Genomic DNA, 24013 nt, shown 5'->3' on the forward strand with positions numbered 1-24013 from the left:
ATGAGAAACTAAAACAGTAATAATATTTTTAAAAATACAAGAATACAGACAATACCTTGGAGGCACGAATCTGCCTGTGAACATCCGTTAGCTGTTGAATTTTGTATTCTAGCTCTGAAATCTGGGCTTGAAGCCATGTCCATCGGCTGCCAACTCTTGCTCTGTCTACAAGCCACTTCCATTCAGTACTACAGTTACTGTGAATAAGACAAACACTGTTAGTCAAGGCACAAAGACAATCAAATTTTCACAGACTAAATAAATTCCTGGACTCCTGTCATATAATCCCCAATTCCTTTATAAAACATCTAATTACATGCAAGAATCACATATCAACTTATCAAAGAAAAAGCTTTAACTTCCTTATCTTTCTATCCCAACGAATGCTTGCTTTTATTATTACATACCCAGTAATAAGATCATCTCTTCTGTTACTTAATACTTTATTAATGCACAAGAGCTGAAACAGGAGTGGGCCAGCAAAGGAAAGGAAACAGGAATGATACTAATAACACATAAAAACTTAACATGAAGTTTTTATATGTAAACAGAAGTACTAGAAGTACAGTCATTTGAACTGTACTAGATCTAAATCTATGTAACAAATGTAACAAACCACAGCAATTTTATTATATGCAATTTTCATTCACTAAAACAGTGGTCATTGTTAGCTAAATACCTAAACTCAATTTAAATATATTGTCAAAAAATACCAAAAATATGCCCTAAATTTCAAATAAGCCTACCAAATACATAAGTCCTGGGATGTTTATTAAGGTTAACAGTGTGTTAAAACCTGATTCTCAGGATTCAGAGACCAAAGATAATAAGGAATTTATATAAAAGGGGCGTCTGGGTGGCTCAGTCGGTTAAGCGTCTAACTCTTGGGTTTCAGCTCACGTCATGATCTCACTATGTGAGTTTGAGTCCCACGTCAGGCTCTAAGCTGGCAGTGTAGAGTCTGCTTGAAATTCTCTCTTCTCTCTCTGCCCCTCCCCTACTCCCTGTCTCTCAAAAATAAATATATGAACATTTTTTAAAAAAAAATTACATAAAGACTTTCTTTCAGGCATATTTGAAAATAAGGGTTGAACCCTAGCTCCTCTACCTTTGAGCAAGGGCACTGCCCTAACCGATAGTTTGTGAGATTACAGTTAATTGTCTTTATGAAAATATTCCAACTAGAAAACAATTATTTGGGATTAGACTAATTAGGAGCTTCAGATTGCAAAGGAAAACATGACAGAAATTGAAGATATACATGAAAAGCAATAAATAATGGCAGAATACAAACTTTATGAAAATTGCTTAAAAATTCCATTTACAGTCAAAACTCATAGAATGTACAACACCAAGAGTGAATCCTAACATAAAGAACTAACTGATAACAATTTGTTCACGTACGTTCATAGACTGTTACAAATGAACTACGCTGGTTTGCCGTGTATTGATAGTGGGGGAGGTTCTATCAGTGTAGGGATGGGGGTATATGGGAACTCTCTGCATTTTCTGCTCAAATTTTCTGTGAACCTAAAACTGCTCTAAAAAAATAAAGTTTATTAATTTTTACATATTTAACCATAATTGAATTGAATGTCTTCCATACACACTTTGTAACCAGAGTAAATATTTCTTTTAAAGATCATTTGTTAGGGTGCCTGGCTGGCTTGGTTGGTAAAGTGTGCTATTTTTGATCTCAGGGTTGTGAGTTTGAGCCCCATGTTGGGTGTGGAGATTAAAGTCTTTAAAAATAATAAAAATAAAATTAAGCAAATAAAAGATCATTTGTTGTGATGAGTGTGTCATATGTAAGTGCTAAATCACTAAACTGTATATCTGAAACTAATATTACACTGTATGGTAACTAACTGGAATTTAAATAAAAACTTAAAAAGAGGGGCAGCTGGATGGCTCAGTCAGTTAAGCATCTGACTGTTGGTTTTGACTCAGGTTACAATCTTACAGTTGATGAGTTTGAACCCTGTGTACTGGGCTCTGTGCTAATAATGCAGAGCCTGCTTGGGATTCTGTCTCTCTGTCTCTCTCTGTCCCTTCTCCGCTCATTCTCAGTCTCTCTCAAAATAAATAAATAAGCTAAAAACAATAAATAACTTAAAAATAAATTATCATTTGTTGTCAGAGAAACAATACAATCATTACAACTTTACTATATAGAATATATTTATTATAACAGGATTTTACATTAAATTAATGTTCCTAAAGAGCTATTTTTGTTAAGATTCCAACTGCATACAATATGATTGAGGAGACCTTCATATAAGTTAGGAATTCTCTTGGTATCATTATTTATGCAGTTTGTAGTCATTATTCTGCTTCTGTAAATGACACCCTTTTAAATCATATTTTCATAATTATGAAAACAATAGAAGAGAATGTCTATTCAAAATAATATTTATATAGAGGCACCTGGCTGGTTCAGTTGGAGGAGCATGCGACACTTGATCTTGGGTCGTGAGTTCGAGCCCCACGTTGAGTGTAGAGATTACTTAAATAAATAAATTTAAAAATATATAATATTAGCTCTTCCCTTTTGCAGCCATTGCTGAAGCACCAGCAGCCAAAATGAAGTTCAATCCCTTTGTGACTTCCGACAGAAGCAAAAACTGCAAAAGGCATTTCAATGCATCTTCCCACATTCACAGGAAGATTATGTCTTCCCTTCTCTCCAAAGAGCTGAGACAGAAGTACAAGTTTCGATCCATGCCCATCCAAAAGGATGATGAAGTACAGGATGTGTGAGGACACTACAAAGGTCAGGAAATTGAAAAAGTAGTTCAGGTTTATGGGAAGAAATACATCATCTACACTGAATGAGTACAGTGAGAGAAGGCAAACGGCACACCTGTCCAGGTGGGCATCATCCTAGCAAGGTGGTTATCAGTAGACTAAAAGTGGACAAAGATCACAAAAAGATCCTTGAACATAAAGCCAAGTCTCGCCAAGTAGGAAAGGAAAATGGCAAATTAGAAGGAAGAAGCAACTGAGAAGATACAGGAATAAAGTAATCTTATATACAACTTTAAATAAAAACTGTTAAAATGAAAAAAAAATTAAAATAGATACAAATATCTATTATTCATAGATAATAATACTAACTGCCAATCATAAAATTAGTGAGAAAAGCAAGGACCATGGCATGTAGCACTTGTACAGGTAATCGTAAAGTGTTGGATTTTATGAAAAAAGTAAGTTATTAGCAAGGCAGTAACAAAAAAATTTTTTCCCTGAGCACTCTGGCTACTAGGTAGAGAAAGCATGATAGTGGGATATGAAAGGTAATAAGGAAATCAATTAGATACAACTATAGTAAACTGTGTGTGGTACAGATAATTGTGATCTCTATGTATTTCACTTAGGTTGGATCCATGTAACTAGCTTTGACCAATGGGCTGTGGGCAAAAGTGATATCGTCATTTCCAGTCCACCAGACAACCTTCAAAGCCACTACTGCAAACAGTATAGCTACAAGATGTGTTGGTTGGGGATCACAACCCAAACCACATTAGATTTTATGCACGCCACAGTAAACCTTGGCTGTGTTTAAACTACTGAGATTAGAAGGTTAATTCGTTACTTGAGAGCCTATTCTGACTAAAACACTGAACAAAAAATGAAAATGGCATGAACCAATAAGGGAATGGAAGATAAAGAAGAGATGAAGATAAGAGGATGGGTTCAAGGTTCCTTTTAAAGCTGAAAGGACCTGCAGAGTATGGTTTGGGAATAAGCATGGGGAAATCAAAGACGATCTTAAATATTCCTTCATTAAATTTAGTTCCAGTTGAAAATTTCCCTATAACACACAATTTTGTTTGGTTGTCAAACTCACGATTAGCTAAAAAAGAAAAAAAATATGGGTGGAGTTCATGTTATTGTACTTCTAGTAAAAATATTCTGATAGGGAAGTTGTTTATAAAAATTATGTTTGGGGCACCTGGGCGGCTCAGTCAGTTAAGTGTCTGACTTCAATTCAGATCATGGTCATCAGTTCATCATGATGGTCAGGTCAGTTCATCAGTTCGAGCCCCACACTGAGCTGTCTGCTGTCAGCACAGAGTATGCTTCGGATACTCTGCCCCTCTCTTTCTCTCTGCCCTTCCCCCCCAACTTGTGTATGCTCTCTCTCTCTCTCAAAAATAAACAAACATTGGGGGTAGTGGGTCAAAAATAAATAAATAAGTAAATAAATAAACATTAAAAATTATGTTTATGTTCACACACTATATTAAATTATATTAACACAAAAAAATAGTAATATCAGATCAAATTTATGTAAACTAAATAATCCTGGGACTTGTAATACATGAAATGAATTTTCTATAAAAGATACCTTATCCTTTTTTTTTTTTGGAAAGTCAATCCAATTTTATAGGATAAAAAAAACAATAATTTATCCAAAAGTTTATGCCAGTAGTCAAAATGGGATATGATTTATGGCAAATTTCAACTGAACTAGAATTAAGTATGAGATTATCAGCTTACATGATGGCTGATCACATATAACCACATTGAAATAATACAGAGATCCATGGGTTTAGATGCACATTTTGGAAAGAGACAGATACCTTATCCTATATTTTAATAGGACCTAATAAAATCTGTTTGGTATGGTTAAAAATGACAAAAAAGCTTTACCACCAAAAATGTTCCCTTGTTTAAAAACATATCTTTCTAAAAAATAATTATGGTTGTAAACATGTTACAGATAAGCACATGGCTATTTCACTCAAAGTATATTAACACCTGTTATATCTCAAAATCAAGACATGTCGTATGTAAACAACTTACATGACCAATGATTTAACAGCTAATAAAACTTAGAACGTAAGTACTGACAACACAGCTGATACAACAACAAACCAGGAAGAATATGTGTATACCGAGTATCCTCTCTTCCCAATCAGCATATAAACCTGGCCTGCCAGACCACTAAGAACCCTGACTCCCTGCATTGAGTTGAACAAATCACAGACCACCACATGCTGATGATAAGGTGGGGTTCCTACTTCCAGTGAAAATCAGGGCAAAGACATCTGTGAGTGGAAACCACCGGAGGAGTGAGACTAGTCATTCCCCAGGAAGGTAGCATATTCCTTCATTACCCAACCTTGCTTATTTGCAGTCACCACTTAACTTGCAGGAAAAAAAAAAAAATGCAAGCTATTTAGATCAACTGGTTTTGAGTACAATTTCTCTTGATACTAACTTCTTGTCGACATCATGAACCTACATCCCTGTTTTGATCTTGAAGTGTAGTTCCCAGAATAAGACAGAGCTTTCTAATATTACATCTTAAAATACCAAGATTAAAGAGAGACTTATATTACTTCTGTTTTTACATAAAGATTTTGTTACCTTACTGATAACAATGATAAAAAACTAGGATAAAAAATTAGAAAAGAAGATCCAATTGTGAAAAATTACAGTCCTAAGAAAAATAAGGTTTGTCCTGGGAAAAATACATTAAATTAGGCCAAACTTCTCTACTGGTGTTTGCTCACCCAGGAAGAGTTTATCTTTCCCTGGAATTTGATTCCTTTCAGACCAGGGTTTTGCAAACATTTTCTGTAAGGAGGGAGACAACTCTGCCACTATAGCATATGAGCAGCCATAAATTAATGGGTGTGATGGTGTTCCAATAAAACTATTCACAAAAATAGGAAATGGGTAATCCTGAAAACAAAGAACAAGGCTGGAGGATCACAATCCCAGATTTCAAGCTATACTACAAAGCTACAGAGAGCAAAACAGTACGGTTCTGGCACAAAAACAGACACATAGATCAACAGAACAAAATAGAGTTCATAAATAAACCCATGCTTATATGATCAATTAATCTATGACAACAGAGGAAAGAAAATACTATCAGTAAAAGATAGTCTCTTCAATAAATGATATTGGGGAAACTAGACAGCTACAGGCAATAGAATGAAACTGAACCATTTTCTTATACCATACACACAAAAAAACTCAAAATGGAATCAAAAATCCTAAATGTAAGACTGGAATTCATAAAACTCCTAAAAGAAAACATTTCTTGGTTACTTATCTTAACAACGTTTTTCTGGATATGTCTCCTCAGGCAAGGGTGACAAAAGCAAATATAGAGTATTGGGACTACATCAAACTAAAAACTTTTGCATAACAAAGGAAATCATCAACAAAACCAAAAAGGCAACCTACCAAATGGGAAAGGAAATGGTATATTTATGTTTTAAAATCCCTTGCATAACATCAAATATTGGCAACTAGGAACACATAAATAAAGGTAATAAATGAAATTTTAACTAATCCATAATACAGGGCCTTAAAGAAATACAAAAGCCAACTACCTGCTTTTCCACAACTGACAACAAAAAAATATATTCCAAGAATCTCTCTTAAGAGTTCTAAGCCACACAATAAGAATGAACCTAGGAGCAAAAATTAGATTAATTCCTACCCAAAGGTACTGTTGCAGGTGGCCTCAAGGTAGTAGTCACTGAATTGAGGGAGAGTTGGATGGCCTGAGAAAAATAACTAATAAATTGATTAGTCTATAGGCTCAACAGCTATGAACAAATGAAATCTTTGGTTGTGATATTTTCACATTTAACTGACTAGAGGCAAACAGAATGGAAATTCACCCTTTTGAGTAAACTCTAGTAGCATAAAACATCCTCTACCTGAGAAACCCAAACTTGCACCGACAAGAAGCAAAGTGGGAATGCAGTACAGCCTCCACTTAAAGGTATGCTCTCCAACATTAACTGCAGATATAGACACAAAGGATAATGGATAAGGAGTAAGTCCCAAAAAGCAAAGGCAAGAGACTATGAGAGACAAAGGACAAAGAAGCCTCTCTCAGAAAGGAAAATTAGGATTCTACCAAGACCTTGTTATACTTCTAGAGCAAGATGTCTTATTAATTATTGTAAGAACCTATCATGTGTATCTCATTTTCTTTACCCAGGAGTTTTTATTGTAGCTTTCCTGTCTCTATTACTACATACATAAAACAAACAAGAGTGTAAGAGGGTTAGAAAATTGTCTATTTATAGGTCACCACATCATAAGGAATCAAATCTGTACCTGACTGAAAAGACACTACTCCACCTATTGAAAGTGACTTTGAATTGTCATCCTGAGGAGTGGAAGGTTTTCTCCATGAGAAGGGAGTATATGGATATTTGGGTGGCCAAAGAGGCAAACTAAACAGACTGCTTATTTTCTCTCAACATCTATTCTCCTCTTTTTTGATAATAGAACCCTTTCAGTTTTAGCTGAGCTCATGGTAGCTCAGCAAGGTACTATATACTTCCCAGTCTTACTTGTAGTTAGGTGTATGTCATTAAGTCCCTAACAATCAGATTTGAGCCAAATCAATGCGTTACTTGACATTAAAAAATGATTGTGTGTGAAAATCAGATGAGCAACTGGTGAGTAAGTTTCAACAATGCAAGCAAGGGCAGCATCCTAGAGGCTGGCAAAGCCAACAGGTCCCTGGCAAAACCCTGTGAAACATACCACATACCTAATTCTTGACTATGAAATGAGAGAAAAATAGATTCTACACATTCATATTGAGGTCGTCTTGCTGTTTATGACACCTTAGCATATAACTTAACCAATGCACCCCTCCCTCAAAATTACTTTATGCTTTTAAGAATCATTTAGGTTAGCAAGCTCTCATTTAAAATGTTTATTATCTTTAAGAAGATTATGCCTCATTGACATACAAGTTAACAACGTTAATAATGTACCACCTAGTTGTATATACACACAGGAAAAATAAACAAGCAAACAAAAAAATAAAGGAAAAAAACAGCTGTGGGGGCACCTGGGTGACTTGGTTAAGTGACCGACTCTTGATTTCGGTTCAGGTCATGATCTCACAAGCTCTGCATAGGGCTCCACGCTTGGGATTCTCTCTCTCCCTCTTTCTCTGCCCTTCCTCTACTCATGCTTTCTATCTCTCTCTCAAAATAAACAAACGAACATTTAAAAGAAAACAGCTGTGAACTCTAGGAAATTTTGGCATGGTGATAAACTAAGTTAAGGGGTGGGGTTTAGGATGTCCAAGGACAAACTGAGACTGGAACTAGAAAAGACATTAGAAATGAAAGGGAACAAGAATAATCATAATATATTGTGCAATTCCGCCGAGAACCCTGGCAGAATCCAGTGTGTCAATTACCTAAACTGAAATTTTTAGTATTAGTTTAAAAGAATTCACATATCAAACTGGCAAATTTAGGTTTGTTCCCCTACCATCTATTCACCCCTTCTCCCAGCCAAAGAGAGGAAGAGAGAAAGAAAAAAGGAGTATAGGGAATATTCATACATACTATCAATATAACCCCCTTTCTCTTATACAGAAAAAATTTTGAAAGCTAATGGCCTGCTAAATAGTTTTAACTGTTTTTAAAATCCTTGCATAAATCAAACATTGACAACCAAGAACATATAAGAAAATTAATAACTTTTTAAACTAATCAAAACATATATGCTAATGGAATAGTGTGAAGTCATGCCTGTCAGCATCTCAACAAGCACTGTGTGTGTGCGTGTGTGTATGCGCACACGCATGTCTCTTTTGTTCAAGAAGCCAAGCCACCATGCACCGCGTCCAAACTCTACAGTGCACAAGGGCCCAGCTGAAAGTACAAGCAGTGCTAAATCCAGCAAGAAGTCTACATTTTAAGGCTGTAATTACAAATCTAAATCTGCTCCGAGTTCTTGAAGAAGCACCTTTTTGTTTTGCACAAATATGGGCTAATGATGGCCCTACGAGCCACTATGATGGGCACTAAAAAAGAATTAGAAAAAAATGATCAAATACCCTTGTTACTCTAAAAGGGGACTACCACAAACCTATAATTGGGCGTAGGCATTTCTTCTACTGCTGAATAACCCATGTTCTGTAAAATAAAATTATCTGAACTTACAGAGAAAATAGAATTGGAGCCAGACCACTCAAAATCAATGGAATTTTAAAATCTGAGTTCTAACAAAATAGCAATCCTTATAAAAATATTAGTGTAGTTTTTTCCACTGGCATTTGTATCTACTAGAATAAGCCAGTCCACCCTTTAAAGCTTCATATCCTGGATCTCATATTTCTTTTGATGTGGGTTCTTAAAGACAATCACTTCTCATAGACACCAGTTTAATAAACATTAAAAATATCACTTAGAGATAGACTTCTTCATCAGTAATTTATTTTTAACACAAGGGAACGATCTTTGCAACTTCTGCAAAGCAACCTGCAATTTCCTCAGATCTTTTAACATAGTGGAATAACTTTTAAGCCAATAAACCAGCAATTTACTGCACTGCAGGGTGGTACTTTTACAGAATTTTCAGCATTTTTCTTATACCATTAAGGTTTTCTCTCTTTAATTGTGAAAAAGTTTGCCCCTGCTCATTCCAAAACATGAATATGTTTTAAGTGGTTTGAAAAACACCCACACCAAATCCTTTATTATATTGACATCATTCCCCTATATGCCTAATGTTAAGTTTTTTAGAGAGAAGGAAAATCACAAAGGTGAGAAACAGATCTACATAAAGAGAGAAAGAACACTGGAGAATAAGTGAAGGTAAAATAGTAACTTTTATTTTTCTTACTCTTTTTTTAAAAAAAAATTTAATGTTTATTTATTTTTGAAGAGGAGAGAGAGAGAGAGAGAGAGAGAGAGAGAGAGAGAGAGAGTGAGAGCAGAGGAGGGGCAGAGAAAGAGGGAGACACAGAATCCAAGGCAAGCTCCAGGCTCTGAGCTGTCAGCACAGAGTCTGAAACGGGGCCCCAACTCACAAACCGCGAGATCATAACCTGAGCCAAAGTTGGACGTTTGACCAACTTAGCCATCCAGGCGCCCCTTATTTTTCTTATTCTTAATGGATCTAACAGGTAACAAATCTGGTCCAAAATAATTATAGCAACAATTAGTTGATTATGAATGTGTCCATGCATGTGTGTATGCTTATATATGCCTATGTATGCTATGTATAAGTGAAATAAATGACAGAAGTGATACAAAAAAAAAAAAAAAAGAGGAAAAAATTAGGATTATTTTGTCATTATAAGGTACCTGCAGGTTTATTTAAGAGCAAAATTGAATTAGCTGTAAATGTAACCTCTAAAAAGAGTTTTTTAAAGAGGGCACCTGGATGGCTCAGTCAGTTGAGCAACCAACTCTTGACTTAGTCTCAGGTCATCATCCCAGGGTCATGGGATCGAGCCCCATGGAAGGCTGTGCGCTGGGCATGGAGACTGCTTAAGATTGTCTCTCTCTTCTCCTCCCCGCCCCGCCCCTCTACCCTGCTTGCTCGCTCTCTCTAAAAAGAAAAAAATATAAATAAATAAATAAATAAAGTATAATTGATATTCTAAGAAAGGAAAAAAAAAGTGGAATCATATGTTTAGTTAAAACCACAAAAGGCATTAAAAATGTGGAAGACAAAAACAGGAGCAAACAACAAGGGCAACAAATAGAAAACAGTGACAAATATAGTAGATATTAATCTACTACATCAATAATAACTTTAAACATCAATGGTCTAACTATACCAATTAAAAGACAGTGATTGTCAGAGTGCATAAAAAAATAAGACCTAACTATATGTTATCTATAAGAAACCAACTTTAAATATAAAAACACATACAGATTAAAAGTAAAGAGATGGAGAAAGTTATGGTATGCTAACATTAATCAGAAGAAAGCAGGAGTAGCTATGTTAATTTCAGACAGCAGACTTCAGAACAAGGGAAGTTATCATGAATTACAGTATAATAAAAGGGTCTACATCCAAGAAGATAACAATCTTTAATGTGTATGTGGCTAACAAAAAGAGCATCAAACTATCTGGGGCAAAACGGACAGAACAGCAAGGAGAAATAGGTGAATCCACTATTACAGTCGAAGACTATAAAACTCCCTCTATCAGAAATACACAGATCCAACAGGCAGAAAACCAGTAAGGATACAGCTGAACCATTCATTGACTAGACATAACTGACACTGACAGCCTACTTCATCTAACAACAGCGGATTATACGTTCTTCTCAAGTTAACAAGAAACATAAAAGAGGGGTGCCTGGCTGGCTCAGTTGGAAGAGAACGTGAATCTTGATCTCAGGTTGTAAATTTGAACCCCACATAATATGCAGAGATTACATGAAAATAAAACCTCAAAACACACACATGTGCACGCGCATGCACACACACACATACACACACACACCAAGGGACATAAAAGAGACCACATTCTGGGCCATAAAACAAACTTTAGTTAAAAAAAAAAAATAGAAATCATGTAATGTCTGCTCTCAGACCACAATGGAATTAAATTAGAAATCAATAACAAACAGGAGTGCCTGGGTGGCTCAGTTGGAAGAGCATGCAACTTTTGATCTCAAGGTCATGAATTCAAGTCACACAACAGGTATGGAGATTACTAAAATTCAATGAATTAATTTAAAAAATAACTAACTGAAAAATCTCCAAATACTTGGAAATTAAATTACACAATTTTAACTAATGCATGGGACAAAGAAGAAATCTGAAGATAAATTTTAAAATACTATAAACTGAATGAAAATGCAAATACACGTCACCAAAATTTGTAGGATGCAGTGACAACAGTCCTTATGGGGAAGTGTAAGAGAAAGTTACACAATACATAGCATTAAATGCATTATTGGAAAATTTTTTAAAAATCTAAAAACAATCATACAAGCTTCCACTTCAGGAACCCAGAAAAAGAAGAGCATATTAAACCCAAAAGTAACCAGAAAAAAGAAATAATAAAAACTAAAAAAATCAATAAAACTGAAAATACAAAGTTGAAAAAAAATCAATGAAACCAAAAAATGGTTCTTTGAAAAGATCAATAAACTCAATAAGTCTTTAGCCAGACTAATTAGAAAAAAAGAGAGATGACACAAATTACTAATATTAGAAAGAGGAGACATCACCACAGATCCTATGGACACTCAAAGGATAATAAAGGAATATTATGAACAATTCTAAGTCCACAAATATGATAACCTAGGTGAAATGGCCAATTCCTTGAAATGCACAACTTGCCAAAACTCATACAAGAAGAAATAGACAGGAAGGTGGATGGGGGTGATGGATTAAACAGGCGATGGGAATTAAGGAGTGTACTTGTGATGATCACTGATTACTGAATGGAAGTGTTGAATCACTATATTGTACACTTGAAACTGTACATTAATTAACTAGATAACCTTAACAAAATACTCCTGTGTTTGATATAAATAAAATATGTAAATTTTTAAAAAAGGAAAAAAAAATAGACAACCTGAATAGGTCTATATCTATTAAAGAAAGTGAATCAATAATTAATAACCTTCCAAAAGAGAAAGTACCAGGCCCAAAGGGGTTCACTGGTAAATTCTACCAAAAATTTAAGGAAGAAATTTTACCAATTCTCTACAATCCCTTTCAAAAGATAGAAGCAGAGGGACCACTTCTTAACTCATTCTTTGGGGTCAGCATTACTCTAATACCAAAACCAAAGACATTATAAGAAAACTACAGATCATTTGTTTCATGGAGATAGGTGCAAAAATCCTCAACAAAATATTAGCAAATTAAATTCAACAATGTATAAAAAGACTTACATACCATGACCAAGTGGGATTTATGCCAGGTATGCAAGCCTAGCTCAACATTAAAAAATCAATTAATGTAATTCATCATATCATTATATCAATAGATACACAGAAAGCATTTCACAAAATTCAACACCAATTCAGGATAAAAACTCTGTTATACTAAAAACAAATACAAATGAAAAACTCTCAAGTTAACTAGGAATAGAGAGAATTTCCTCAACCTAATAATCTACCAAAAACCTACAGCTACATTATATTTAATGGTGCAAAACCAGAAATTTTCCCACTAAGATTAAGAACAAGGAAATATATGCTCTCACTTCTCATTTTCAACATCACAGAAATCCTAGCTAATGCAATAAGAAAAAGAAATAATGGATACAAAGGTTTGTAAGGAAGAAATAAAACTTTTTGTTCATAGGTAACATGATTATCTATAGGACAAATCCAAAAGAATTACACACAAAAAACCCTGCAACTAATAATTACACCAAGGTTGCAGGATACAAAGTAAATATACAGAAGCCAACTGCTTTCCTATATACTAGCAATGTATAAGTGGAATTTGATTTAAAAACATATTACCATTTACATTAGCATGCCCATAAATAAAATACTTAGATATGTCTTATGAAATATGTGCAAGATCTATATGAGAAAAATTTCAAAACTCTGATGAAAGATATCAAAGAGCTAAATAAATAGATATTCCATGTTCAAAGACTCACTATTGGGGCATCTGGGTGGCTCAGTCGGTTAAGAGGCCGACTTTTGATATTGGCTCAGGTCTTGATCTCACCATTATGAGATAGGGCCCCGTGTCAGGCTCTGTGCTGAGTGTGAGGCCTGCTTGGGATTCTCTCTCTCACTTTCTCTCTGCCCCTCCCCTGCTCACTCACTCTCTCTCTCTCACTTGCTCTCTCTCAATACTAAATAAACATTTAAAAAAAAAAGACTCAATATTGTCAATATGTCAGCTTTTTCCAACTCAATCTACAGATTCAATAAAATCCCAATCAATTCTTTTTATATCTTACTTCTAAACAATAACAAAATGGACAACCCAATTAAAAAACAGGCAAAGATCTGAACACACACCTAACCAAAGAACATACAGATATGACAATAAGCATATAAAAAAATGTTCAACATCACATGTCATTAGGGAATTGCAAATTAAAACAACAGTAAGATACCATTACACACCTATTGAAATAACCAAAATGCAAAACACTAACATCAAACGCTTACAAAGATGTGGAGCAACAGCAATCTCATTCATTGATGGTTGGAAGGCAAAATGGTATAGCTACTTTGGAAGAGAGTTTGGCAACTTCTTACAAAATTAAACATACTCTTACCATATGATCCAGCAATTGCACTTCTTGGCATTTACCCAAATAAACTGAAAATTTATGTTCACACAAAAAAATATGCCCATAAATGTTTATGGAAGTTTTACTCATAATTTCTAAAACCTGGAAGTAACCAAGACATCTTCAACAGGTTTAATATAAGTAAATCATGGTATATCCAGACAAGAGAATATTATTTAGCACCAGAAAGAAATATGCTATAAATCAGGAAAAGACAAAGAAAACTTAAATGCATATTATTAAGTGAAAAAAGGCACTCTGAAAAGACTGCATACTGTATGATTCCAACTATATGACTCTAGAAAAGGCAAAACTATGGAGACAGTAAAAAGATTAGTGGCTGTCAGGGGTTGGAGGAGAGAAGGATAAATAGGCAGAACACGGAAGATATGTAGGGCAGTGAAACTATTCTGTATGATACTACAATGGTGGATATATGTCATATATATTTGTCCAACCCATAGAATGTATAACACCAAAAGTGAATCCTACTAATAAACTATGGACTTTTGGTAATAATGATATGTCTATACAGTACCGCTGTGGTAGGGGAGGTCAATAATGGGGGAGGTTACACATGTGAGGGTACAGGAGATATATGAGAACTCTCTATACTTTCTACTCAATTTTGCTGTTAACCTAAAACTGCTCTAAAATAAGATTAGTTTAAAAATATATAAAACAAGGAGTTTATTTTAATTGAAATATTACTTTCCTCAGTGCTGTCTATATGGCAAGACATAAAGTATTTCTTCACCCTTTTGTAGCTATTACTCCATTTTGCAATTACACTTGAATTTCTGCTCCTCTGTCACAAACTGTCACTCAAGTATCATTACAATTTCTCTAGGATTGTTTTTCATTCAACTTTTTCTGCTTCCCATTCAAGTAAAATAAAACCACACTTTTCTCATCTATTTCTGAAGTGTAGAGAATTTAAAAGGTAATAAATGCAAAACTAACTTGCCAACTTCACATTATACAAATATAAAGGTACTCTTATTTGCAATTTATTAATGAAATGTTGTTAGTCTCTTTACTCTCTGAATGTCAGACTGAGTTCATACTTCTATTTGTCCAATTTCTTGAAGGGAAATTCATCACCTGATTTTGAAGACTGCCAATTATCAAAGAAATTTGAATATATAGGGACTAATTTGGGGGAAACAAAGAGATTTTTCTCCCAACACCCAAGACAGCTGGGTGATTCAGTAGATACTGACAGGTTTCCTCAAAAAAGACTTAACCATGTTTCTTCCTTTTTAACAACCTTGGAGGATCAGAATATGTCTGTGACAAAATCTGTGCATTTCCCCATATGCATCCTAGATGAAAGTAACTGATCATTATTTCCCAGAAGAAAATGCTAGCACTCTAAGGTTTTACCACCAGATGAGAGAGAACATAATTGTAGCTGAGTCTGTCAGTGACTCACCCATACCCCCTGACACTTACCAGTTCAGGGCACAAAGACCTGACTTCCAAATGCCAGCACATGCATTTCTTTGACCCAGGGCTTTTCTGTTGTTGCCTGAGCTTGCTTTGTCACCAGAGTGGCAGAACAAAAGGGCAGGGGAATTAACCTTCACCTAGTAACTGATGGGATTTGATGTATAAATACTCCAGCTTCCTCACCTCTCAAATGGGTTAACTCAGGCATGTATTTTACCATGGTTCCCCAAGTTTCTCATGGACTATTTAAGCTCCAGTCTCTTACAATAAATTACTCGATAAGACACTCTTTATTAGCTTTCAAATCCATGCCTTATTATGTATAGGTACTTTATAGTTAGTATTTCATCTAATCATCTCTAGAACTCTTTAAGGTAGGAATCTGATTCAAAGAGTTAAAAATAACATTAACGTTTGCTCAGGGTCACAGAGCAAGCCATGACTATTACACAGGAGGTCCAAAACCTGCACTCCTTCACCAAAGGAACAGAACATGGAAAGGGGTGGGGGGGGTTCTATTCATATTATAAGGATTATATCTCAAACCTACAAAAACCATAAAATCATATTTTCTTTTCCAAAGGAAAACAGCTTTTAAAAAAATTTTCCAAAACACTAGTCTCTCAACCAAAAGTTATTTTTAAGGTAATTAGTAATGTCATTATGAATTAATCTATTGCCTACATTTTTTGGGGGGGGGAAGAAAAGGGTCAAGTCAAATACACAATGGAAATGGTAATGGCTACAGTGAGTGCTTTCCAATTTCCTAAAAATTATATTCCTTCACAGCTAAATTCCCTAATCAGAATGAAGGAATTTGTTTTTCTTATCAGTACTTAAAAAAAAAAATAGGAATAGAAGACATTTATAATAATATAATCCAAGATTTTTTAAATAAATATAATTCATTTTACTTGTCAATCTTTAAATTACAAATGTTAAATATTATAATAAAATACTTTTAAAATATTTAAATTACAAATGTTAAATATTATAATAAAATACTTTTAAATGTACATATTTTGTCATGCTATATTTCATTTATTCATTCATTGCATAACCACTCATGCTGGTTCTAAGATGTATAAGATACATCTTGTGGCCAGTTTCGTACTAGAGAAAAAGGAAGGGGGGGGGGGGACAAAGTAAAAATAAACTACAGAATGGATGGAGAAAAGACAAACATATGGAGAAAAATTTCATAGACTGCCAACCCCAATTTTTGTATCTTTAAAACTACATTTCCAAATATAGAAAAATTCATTTAATTAACAAATACAAAAAAAAAAACACACTAAAAAGTAGACAATGCTAGGCAGTGAATATACAATGACATCAAAAGTAATATTTGCCCTTAAGTTACTTAAAATTAAGTTGAAGTAAACTTTAGTATTTGCCACTGTAGACCTCATGATTAAATTCAGAAGTCTATTCATATTCAGTAGAGATAATGAAAATGTAATTGTATTAGCACTACTTAAAATTTAGGTCCACAAAATGCATTTTTAAATGTATTTTATGTTTAAGGTTTAACTTGAACTTCATTCATTAAAAATATTCATCTACATTTGAAACGTGAATTTCCAGAAATACACAGTAAATAACAAAAATAAATTAAAAAAAAAAAAAAGTAGACTAAAAAAACTTATTAGGACAAATGTGTTAAATTATTAAATGAATTTAACCTGTAAAAGAACTCCAATTTAAAAAAACAGAAATCATTTTTATATTCACATCAAAAGATACAAATAATTAAGTTTGCGTTATTCTCAATATTCAGTCAGCATCAAAATTAATAAAATGTTGAAAAACAGTATTTCCCACATTATTAGCATTAGTAAAAATATTCAAAGCAAAGTTAATATCCAATTTGGGGGGAAATACATAAAATCAAGAAATGCAAATAGAGTTCAAATAGCAAAAAAAGAACAAAAAAACCTAAACAATTATCAAATAATTCAGTGACTTAAAGAAGTCAAAGTTGTTATAAAATTTAGTATTAATGATTTGAATCAATCAGATGAATATAACCTGAGAATGAAGTGGATCTGAACTCTAGAAATATAGATATTTCTAGAAATACAGAAATATCTAGAATTATCTAGAAATATAGATATGAGCTTTAATAACCAAGGCATCTTAATATAAATGGCCAATAATGCAAGAGGCTTGAAGTATATCTTAAAGAATATTAAACTTCTTAGATTCACTATTTTCTAAAATATATGTGTAGTGTCCTTGAGCCTTTCCAAGCTGATTATAGGAAAAAGAAAGAATGAGAAGAAATAAACTTTCCAAGCCTGAACCCAATTTTTTTCCAGGCTACTTTACTTCAATTTTCCTTAATAAACTGGCAAAGTTGAGAAGAAAATAAAACAAGATGTATATTGCTTGATGCTCTGTATAAAAAATCTTTTAATAGTTTGAATATCCCTATTCCTGAATGTTTTATACAAGTGTCTAAACTTAGTGTTCTCTGACTAAAGGAAGAAAGGCAAATCTTAAAATATCTTGACCAATCAGTAATTATATGCTTAATATATATGAGATTTTTTTTTAAGTTTAAAATGTGGTTTTCAGGGATGCCATGCTGGCTCAGTACAGCATGCGACTCTTGATCTCAGGTTCATGAGTTTGAGCCCCATGTTGGACATAGAGATTACTTAAAAATAGACGGATAGATAGATAGATAGATAGATAGATAAGTAAAAACACAATAAAATGTGGTTTCCATTCTTACTATGTGTTGGGTTATTAAGACTAACATAACTTAGCAAATCATATAGAACAAAATAGGACATAATGATAAACTATATGGCAGATCAAGTACTATAGGAGATCAATGAAAGAAAATCTTAAAGTCAGAACAGTCTAGAAAGACATTATTTTCCGATTTTTGTTTCCAACTTAAAAGAGACAAACTTGCCCATTAGCTGTCTACAACAACAGAAAAGTAATTAATTTACTAAGTTTACCTACTAAATTTTAGTAACTTGAATTACTTCAAAAGCATTATAAATATGTATATATATAAATTGGTAAATTTCTGGACTTCTTTCAGAACTCATGTACTTAATAATTTCTGTGGCTCTAAGATCAATGAATGATACACTGACAAAGTTGCACAGTCCAATAGCAAGAACAGTGGTTTTAAGTCTCATATACATGGACAACAATCCTAGTTCCATCAATTATTTGGCTTTTTGACCATGGGTAAGTTGCTTAACCATGCTGAGACTGTTTCTTCTTAAGTAAGATAGAAATAACAACAGTCACTTCCAATGGTTGTTGAAAGGATTAAATAATACAAGATATGTAAACAGCACAATGCCAGTCATGTGCTTAATATTAACTCCCACATTCAAACACATTTCAAATATAGTGATAACAGAACACCAAAAGACTGAAATGCTCTCTTTGTTTTACATTTTATTCTTCACCATAGAAACTGATATACTGACTTTCTATTTATTAGTAAAAATTAATGTGTTCAGCTTCTAATTCTGTAATGACTCTCATTCATCTCTGAGAATTTGATAAAAATGATGGACCTCTTCCTCCCAAAATACCACATATGCACAGCATTTCACATCAATTTAGGGACATTAACAGATTCTGTGAAAGCTAGATTGAAAATCATGTTCTATCTAACAATTTAAAAAAACTTAATTCAAATATAGTAAAATTTTAAAATTCAGTTCCTCAGTTGCACTGGCCACATTTAAGTGCTCAATAGCCACATAAGGCTATTTGATAACACAGATATAGAACATTTCTATCATCTCAGAAACTTCTATCAGATAGGGCTGTTCTGGAATATTAACACAGTGTGATATATAAAAAACTAATTTACCTCTGTGTTTGTTTGGTTTTAAATATTTGGATACCTCTCTTTAAAGCAGATCCTCAAGAGTGTAGAGACTATGAATATTTTGCCCGCAAATAAATCTTCCAGGTCCAGAACATAGTAAGTATTCAATCTAATAGCTGACACTATAATTGACTAAATTGGTAAAGACCAGAGCTGAAAGGTGGGAACTCAAGGAGTACACAAATGTTGTAATTTTTTTTTTTAAATGGGGAGGCGGCTGGGTGACTCAGTTAAGCATCCAACTTTTGATTTCGGCTCAAGTCATGATCTCACAGTCATGAATTCAAACCCCATGTGGGGCTCCACACTCAGTGTGGAGCCAGCTTAAGATTCTGTCCCTCTCCCTCTGCTCCTACCCCACTTGTGTTCCCTCCCTCTCTCCCTCTCTGCCTCTCTCTCTCTCTCAACAATAAATAGTTCCCAACTTAAAAATATACACACAGACACACACAAAAAGGAGATCAATTTATATACTCTCAACTAATAAACTCCTAAAGTCAATGAGGGCTCCCTGCATGCAGACTGAAGTTTTTAATTTTGACTATACGTATTGGCTAAAATATGCAAAATTTTCAGCCTTGTCTATAGCCTATTCTATTCAAGAATAGGAAAGATGTTTACTTTTAGCTAAAGAGCTTACATTACTCCTATATGGATTTTTCCTAGATAGAGCAGTTGAGTAACTCATTTTTAAACAGTATGTATATATTCATACATAGTTCAGCAAACAAAACATTTTAAAAATTCACCAAAGTTTTGTAACTTAAAGATTATGGCACTAAAGTTTTAGAAAACTTATTTCCACTTAACGTATCTTGAAATCAAGACAAAATCGCTGCTATACACAGAACAGTAAAAGGTCTAAGAGTAATTTTGTACTTACACTGCCACATTTTTTCTAATGGTATATTCATCCAAATCATCATCAGAGCTGCTATCAGTTGCATCAGAATCCAGACCTTCTTCAACATGAGACAACAGCCCTGTAGCGGACAGTGCAAATCTTTGGATTTCTGCAGCTGTACACCGTGCAAAGCCATTTTTTGTATCACTCCACAATTTATTCTCTGCAGTCAACATGCTGACTTCTGGCTTAATTTCAGTGCATTTAGGTAAACTGCTATCCAAAATTGTGGTAGGCTCATGAAAGATCTTCATTTGGGGGAGTTGATGTTTCATAGAAAATTTCATTTGTTGACCATAGTGCTTAACAACATGCTTTGCCAGGAGCATCTGCAAATGTTTCTGAGTTCTTCTAGCCTGGCTAAGTAAAATTTTCTGTTTACTTACACAATGAAGTAAACGAGCATTCACTTCTTCCTCTTTTTCAGCAGCTGAGAAACCAACAGGCACATTTGAGTGGCCAGGCCCACTTTTCTTTTGAGCACAGTGCAATAAACCTTTTTTAACTTCAGCATCAGTAACTTTATCCAAAAGTGCATTCTTTTGGTACCATTTACAGTTTTGTAGTTGTACTTTATCTACATTAATGTCTTTGGTTGTATTTGAATCCAAAATAATTTGTACATCTGTCATGCACTGGCTTGTGGTATCTGACAGAGGTTCCTTTTTGATGAACTCTCCAGAATGAGAATGACAGATTTTACTAAGCTGAATGTTGCTGCCATTACACAGTATGTTTTTCAGCTTACTGCAATTAGGTTCCCCTAATTTCCTTTGTTTGTAATTTTCATTGTATTTATTTAATGTAGAATTTGAACTCATTAAAAGAACCGTCTGATAATGTTTTGACGACTGAGAGGAGCCAAAATGTTTTAAATTCACAAAGTTAGTGTTAAGAGTAGGTTCAGGAGTTGGAAATCCCAGCATCTGAGACAAAGTGTCTTCCTTTAACTTTTCATCTGCAGTTCTTGGACTTTCCATGCATAGCATCTTGTCAGACTCCATGGTACTTGGTAAAGATGAAAAGCAGATACCCTTTGTTGCTGCCTCCCTCAGAGCTGGGGTCATGGCGAATCCTGCAGATAATTACTGGAAACCTAAAATAATGTAAAAATAAATGATCAAATATCTAGAAAAAAAGTTTATGCTTACACTTTTTCCAAGGGCAACATTTTCAATGTTTCTGATTAAAATGTAAATGAAACCAAATTCCTCCTTTATTTCCCAACGCCTAATAATATCTCTGTTCTTTCCTAATTCATAACGAATTCAACAAAGACTAAACTATTCTTCACTCTGACTGTGGGCCCAATTCCAAAAACTCCAATTAAGGTTGCACATTACCTAGCACGTGTTAGACAAATGCTTGTGGATGTGCCTCAGGACTCCTTTTTCCTTTCCTTTTTTTTTTTTTTTTTTTTTTTTTTTGAGACAATGTTTAGTGAAAGGCAAAAGAAAAAAATTCCAACCTGGAATTGGGGAATTATATTTGAAAATGTAACTTAATCTCATATTTTCTGCCAAAGTAAGAATTACTTATCTTTCTAAAATATAGTAAGTTGCTCAAAACATCCATTTCTCAACTTAAATTTCATAATCTGAACAGTATAAATATTAACTAAAGCTAAATGTTAAAAGATGTAAGTAACTGAACTAGAAATTAAAAAGTATATAATTTCACAACTGTTAAAAATAATATGATAGCAAAAACTTGCTTGATAAGCAATGTGCAAAATTTTTCTGAAAAAGCATCTGTAATAATTTTTTTCCCTTTTCACAATGTAGAGTCATCAGTTATCATTATAAAAGCTGTTACTCCTGCCTGGAAAATAGTGGGGGCTGTAACAGATAACTACTAAAGATTAATCCTATAATTAAACAAATTTCATTGTATTTTATCAAAAGAAAAAGTGTATATACCATACAGTCTGATTCATTAAAAAAGTTAATCCTATACCATTGAAAATTATGAAGACTGAATAGTGAAAATATTTGTATATCATTAAAAATTACGAGTTTTATAAGATACTGTGCAATGATACTACATAAGTTTTGTTTCAACGCATGACAGTTAATAGTCATTTAAATGGCCACACTCTCATAGCGTATGTCCCCAGGTGCTAGCTGTTAACTCTATACCCTCATTCCTATAGAAAAACACAAAACCAAAAGGGGATTCTTTGCAAAGACTAGCAAATATGCTCAAAGGTAAAAGAGCATGAAAGTTTCAATGCAGTTAAAAAAAAATACTTAAAAGCAAGTTATAGTCTAGGAGAATATATTGGCAACATATATAATAGAAAATAATTTGTATCCAAAATACATAAAGGACTCCTACAAATGAGGAAACTAGTTAGACACTTCACAGGTGACATCCAAATGGTCATTAAACACATACTCAATCTCACCAGTAATGAAGGAATTATAGATTAATAAAGCAAAACAGTTTCCCAATCACTAAATTTAAAATAATGTTTTAAATCTAAAATATCACTTATTATGACAATGTGGGTAAATAAGATTTCTCACATCTATTTGGACTATAAGTTAACTCTAAATTTGACATTAATTTGGAAAATGTATTTGTCACAAGTGCACAAGACAGCAGTGTTTGTAACAGCAAAATATTCTTTCAAAGCAACCTAGATATCTAGCAATAAGAGGATGCATAATAAAGCACAATGGAATACTATACAGCAACTAAAAAGAATGATCTTTATATATATATCAATATGCACAAATCTAAGAGTATAAAGTTAAAAAGAATGGTACAGTATATGCTACCAAATAAATACAATACAAACACAAGCTCTCTTTGCTAGAACTACTGTGAGAATGAGAATCATTCTCAGTAATCAAACTGTCGACTTTCAAGAAAATGTTGATGTCACTCTGAAGAGACGCACTGTTATTGTGAAGGGTCCCAGAGGAACCCTGCAAAGGAATTTCAATTACCTCAATGTAGAACTAAGTCTCCTTGACAAGAAAAAGAGGTTCCGAGCTGACAAATGGTGGAGAAACAGAAAAGAACTGGCTACTATTCCCACTATCTATAGCCATAATCAAGGGCATTACACTGGCTTCCGAGATGAGATCTGTGTATTCTCACTTCCCCATCAACACTGTTAGTTATAAAAATGGTTCTTTTGTTGAAATCCAAAATTTCTTGGGTGAAAATACTTCCACAGGATTTGTATGAGACCAGGTGCTGCTTGTTCAGTATCTCAAGCCAAGATAGATGAGTTAATTCTTGAAGAAAATGACACTGAACTTGTATCAAACGCAGCTGCTTTGATTCAACAAGCTACAACAATTAAAAACAAAGATATCAAAAAAAATTCTTGGATGGCATCTATGTTTCTGAAAAAGGAACATTTCAGCAGGCTGATAAATAAGATCTAAGTTGTCCAGCTATGGAAACAGCAAGATGCCAGATGTATTTTAGACGTGAGGTATTTTAACTTTTTTTTAAGTTTTTTCATTTATGAGAGACAGAGACAGAGCCTGAGTGGGGGAGGAACAGAGAGAGACAGGGAGACACAGAATCTGAAGCAGGCTCCAGGCTCTGAGCTATCAGCACAGAGCTTAACATGGGGCTCGAACTCATGAACTGTGAGATCATGACCTGAGCCAAAATCAGACGCTTAACTGACTGACTCACCCAGGCGCCCCTGAGAGATTTTAAAAATATAATAAAACCTGCATTGATATGGGGGGGAAAAATACAAACACAAGACCACACCATATATATGTGTGTGCGTGTTT

General features: G+C 33.9%; 1 protein-coding gene and 1 pseudogene across 12 annotated transcripts in view; one reads left to right on the forward strand and one right to left on the reverse strand.

Annotated features, from left to right (window-relative positions):
• Positions 1-24013, reverse strand: part of KANSL1L (KAT8 regulatory NSL complex subunit 1 like) — a 131710-nt gene that overhangs the window by 92155 nt on the left and 15542 nt on the right. For 10 of the 12 annotated variants that reach the window (XM_027051849.2, XM_027051844.2, XM_027051869.2 and 7 more), the window contains exons 2-3: positions 20229-21345; positions 56-197 (exon numbers count right to left, since the gene is read on the reverse strand). In XM_027051849.2, coding sequence (XP_026907650.1) covers positions 56-197; positions 20229-21316 — 1230 coding nt within the window. In that variant the 5' untranslated portion in view covers positions 21317-21345. Of the gene's footprint in view, positions 1-55; positions 198-20228; positions 21346-21592; positions 21615-23203; positions 23353-24013 lie in introns of those variants that run through there. The other 2 variants (XM_053215747.1, XM_053215748.1) reach the window with 2 other exon arrangements.
• On the forward strand, positions 2569-3021 carry LOC106976308 (60S ribosomal protein L26-like; annotated as a pseudogene).

This window comes from Acinonyx jubatus, chromosome C1, assembly GCF_027475565.1.
Source record: "Acinonyx jubatus isolate Ajub_Pintada_27869175 chromosome C1, VMU_Ajub_asm_v1.0, whole genome shotgun sequence".
Lineage (NCBI taxonomy): Eukaryota > Metazoa > Chordata > Mammalia > Carnivora > Felidae > Acinonyx > Acinonyx jubatus.